At 42.5% G+C, this 4,270-nt stretch overlaps 1 protein-coding gene across 2 annotated transcripts; it reads left to right on the top strand.

Moving 5' to 3' along the window:
* LOC4333163 (uncharacterized) lies at positions 1 to 3,119 on the top strand. Of its 2 annotated transcripts, XM_015773009.3 has the most exons (3): positions 1 to 240; positions 1,069 to 1,189; positions 1,974 to 3,119. In XM_015773009.3, the coding sequence occupies exon 3, from the start codon at positions 2,045 to 2,047 to the stop codon at positions 2,846 to 2,848; it is 804 nt and encodes a 267-aa protein (XP_015628495.1). In that variant the 5' UTR covers positions 1 to 240; positions 1,069 to 1,189; positions 1,974 to 2,044; the 3' UTR covers positions 2,849 to 3,119. The 2 variants fall into 2 exon arrangements, with proteins under 2 accessions (XP_015628495.1, XP_015628494.1); XM_015773008.3 differs by lacking the exon at positions 1,069 to 1,189.
* Positions 3,120 to 4,270: the final 1,151 nt, after the last annotated feature.

Raw genomic sequence — 4,270 nt, 5'->3', positions numbered from 1 at the left:
GTGCCGGTCCCCTATGGTGGTCGATCCACGATTTCCAGATTCCAGACCAGGGGGGCTCCGCCAGCCCATCTGACTCATCGCGCCCGCCCCAGTCGATCTCGTCTCCTCTGCTCCCCCACACCCCGCGCGCGTTCTCCCCTCGCCCGCCGCCTGCGCGCCTATCTCCGCCGCGCGAGAGGTGGCGCGGTGCCCAGCGCGCGTCCTGCTGCTTCCACCGCGTCCTCGCCTGCCTGCCTGCCGGTGAGCAACCCCCTGTACCTACGCACGTCCTCTCTCTCATCTCCTCTTTCCTACATCTATCTATCTTTTTTTTTAATTCCTTCTTGATTGAATTGGCGTTAACCCTAGCTTCTCTTCTAGATCCCGGATTCAGCGCGAATAGCCTGGCCCCCTTCGCGAGGCATTTTTTCCAGTTTAATATTTACCTGTTTGTTCCATGATATTTCTCACAACAATCCTCGACTTTTTAGAAAGGATCTGGTAGCGTAGCTAGCTCATTCGGGTTTGCATTTTGGGTAAAATTGGTTCTTGAATGAGTTGCGCAACCGTTCGATCTTGTTTATTTAGCGTTAATATCCTAGCCATCTTATGCCCTTGCTTGAACAAGAGAGAAATGGACTTCAAATCCCCGCTGGGTGATGTCTCCTCACCTTCTTATATATAGCAAGATGAATCTTACTGAACTGTGTGAGGTTGCTTCGAAATTGGCCACTCGAATCGATTTTGTCGTGCTTTTGGGGATAAAGGAAATGGTTAGTTGTTGGCTTCACTCCAGTGCTCTAGGTTTGGGGAAAGTTTGTGGTTCAATAAATGATTTTGATAATTCAGCGTTGTGTTGGTCATTTCTGGTTTTTTCTTGATTCATTGTAATTGCAAATGCCTAGTTCCTCCCGTTTAGTTTTATTGGCTCAGCGTATTATTGCTTGTGTAAACACACAAATTTATTACCCCAGAACACACATGCCTGATATGAGGAAATCATGTGGCTGTTTAACACGTCATATGATATTATGAGTGCTCCCAAAAATAATATTGTGCTTGTATTTCACTGTTTCTTTGTGCTAACAGTGCAAATGGGATGTAAGCGAGAATTCAAACTGGACATATTTGGCCCTTTTGAAACTTGAGGAACCAGCTTGTTTGGCAACTCGAGGGAAGGAGATTGGGAGTTTACACGAGAGTATTAATGGTGAGATTAAGATGGGAATTTGATTTTTAATCCCAATATCTTGTTTGGTAGAGGTGGTGGAAATTGATAGGGAGTTTAGTTGGAGATTAGGTCATTAATGAAAACGGATGGCTGAGATTTGTTTAGGCAAAGTAAAGGAGGAATTCCTCCCAATTACCACCCACTACCCAGTTACTGAAAAAGAGGGAGTTCCTTCCTCAATTCTTCATACCCATCCCACCAAAATTCCCATGTTTCCCAACCAAACAAAACAGTTAATAGCCTCATCCCTCTAAATTCCCAATCCCTCCTAAAAACTCCCTCTAACGAAACAGGCCGTAAGTGATTCATTTGGAGAACTTGGGGGACTAACTTAATCAGTAAACCTTTTGTCCTGTGTGCCCATTAGCTAGTGGCTATGCGCAGTCTCTTTGAATGGGTCTATCAGTATATAGTCCATTTATACTTCCTATTTAGTTTTATGGCATGAGCTGAGAATATGCTTGCGCTGATAAAAAAATATTTTCTTGTAGTTGTGTCACTTGCATACTTTTGGTAAAACTCTTAACATTTCAGATGACCTAATTGCCACATTTTGTGTTGTGGTGCCTTTAACTGTGAAATACTTTTATGATCGTATACTTGATATTGTGCTTTAGCCTTCCATTCACTTGCTTGCTTGTAGGTTCCTGTATTTTATTATCTTGCTGCAAATGCTATTGTCAGCTTAATTTGTGTTGTTTTACGTTCTGGGTGCTCTTAACAGTATCAGTGTCCTCATGCATGGTTTTCTTGGTTATTTCAGATCCCACAAGTAGAATTTTGATGTTGGCAAAATCAGGGTCTTTGAGATAGCTTACCCTTTTGGGCTAGAGAATGTGGAATTTCGCGTCCAGTGCTTGGGGATCTGGTTTAGGGAAGAAGAACACTCCCAACTGCACCCCGTCCAATGGTGATTGCTCTGATGATGAGGCATCTTCGTGTACAAGCAGGGAAGAAGGCCTTGAATGCCCCATATGTTGGGAGTCCTTCAACATAGTGGAGAATGTGCCATATGTACTATGGTGTGGCCACACCATGTGCAAGAACTGCATCCTAGGACTTCAATGGGCTATCATCAAGGTTCCGACGGTGCCAATCCAGCTACCATTCTTTGTCTCCTGTCCCTGGTGCAATCTCCTGTCGCTCCGCATTATTTACAAAGGGAATCTCGCATTTCCACGCAAAAACTACTTCCTCCTTTGGATGGTTGAGGGGATGAATGGTGAGCGAGCCAGATCGCGCTCTGCTATTCATAGTGAGCAACAAACTACATGGCTCTCAAGTAGCAGTAGGGCAAGTGGAAATGAAGGTTATTCGAATCCCATCAGACGTCCACTCCCACCACCGGTTGAAACACAATCCCCCAGTGTGAACCATGCCAATCATGGGGTCCCCATCTTGAATGCAGAGAGGGTACAGGCGTTGTTGCGCAAGTCGCTGTCCTTCTTGGTTCACCTGACTGCCAAGTTTCCCCTGGTGTTCATTTTCCTCCTCATAGTGCTCTATGCAATCCCTGCTAGTGCAGCTGTCTTGTTATTATACATCCTTATCACCGTGTTATTTGCTCTGCCCTCCTTCTTGATCCTGTATTTTGCTTACCCTAGCCTAGACTGGCTTGTTAGAGAAATCTTTGCTTGAGATTTCCTTTACAAAACACTGCTGGCGAAATCTCCACGCTGTTGTTGGATCTGTGTATCTGAACTGAATTCTTTCTGCTCTTTCATGTCCTTGTACGTGTAAATGTTCCAAGGACATGCGTGCCCTTGTTAGCTTTTTTTTCTTTTTCTTTTGGTGTTACAGTTGTATATTTGGAAACAGTAGAAAGCCAATGTCTGTCCTCTGTAGACATGATCACTCATCTCCTAGTACAGCCTGATCTGGAACAAACCAAATTCTACAACTCCAAAAAGGAATATGTGTGAAGTGCACAGCATGAGATGGTCCTCCAACTACAAGCTGCTAAAAGAGAAATGGCAAGCTATCGCCACATGAAGTTTATCAATTTCTGCTATTTATATCCCCTTCGTCCCCTTTCACTTGCACTACCAGTGTGATTTTCTCGTATCTTTGACTAGTAATAAACTTCATGATGTTTTTGATAAACACAAGTAGTATAGTGATATTTAGCATGCAAAGTACTTTGATAATATGATATCTTTTTAAATGTTCATAAGTTTTTAAATAAAAAGGATGAAAAATCAAAGTTTGTACATAAATATTACTACCTCCGTTTTTAATAGATGATGACGTTGACTTTTTGTCACATGTTTAACCATTCGTCTTATTAAAAAAATACGTAATTATAATTTATTTTGTTGTGAGATGATTTATATGTTATACATCAACGGCGTTATCTATTAAAAAACATTGGGAGAGTAATGCTCCGCGTAATTCGACAATTACTTGTGCTATCATGAGCAAACATTTTAACTGGCAAAAAGACCTTCAAACATGATCATCACCACAAGGGTCAGCCGCACGCGTGCAGTGAGGTAGGATATGATAGCTCCCCATACAGGTCCAAGTTGTGAATGGAAGTAAAAACTATTTTATTAGGCAGAACAAGCGTTTTCTGTGACATGATCACACTCACACGCGAGTGCAACTTGGCAAGATGCAAATCCAACTTGGCTGTCTTGGCTGGGACTGGATGCTTACATGACAGAAGCAACTTGGCCGGCATGGGTATCTTCCAAAATATTCTCTCTCTCCTCTATCCGGAGCCCAACTAGCAAGGAAGGTGTCCCCCCGTCTGACGATGCAAGTGTGCTCCACTTGCTGATCTCGACGCACAGTGTACACCCTCGGCTAGCAACTAGTGCAGCAAAGATTGACTAAACTAATGTTCAGTTAACGGGTCAGTTGCCTGCTGATATACTCGTTTCGGTTTTAATAGATTATGCCGTCGACTTTCGACGTGACATTTGATCATTCGTCATCTTGAAAAATGTATATAAATATCATTTATTTTGTTGTGACGTGTCTTTTTTACATTAAAGAAGTTTCAAGTATAACTTATACTTCAGTATATTTACAATATTTTTTATTAAGACAAATAGT

This window comes from Oryza sativa, chromosome 3 (assembly GCF_034140825.1).
Source record: "Oryza sativa Japonica Group chromosome 3, ASM3414082v1".
Taxonomy (NCBI): domain Eukaryota; kingdom Viridiplantae; phylum Streptophyta; class Magnoliopsida; order Poales; family Poaceae; genus Oryza; species Oryza sativa.
This window is presented reverse-complemented; position numbering and strand designations above follow the sequence as displayed.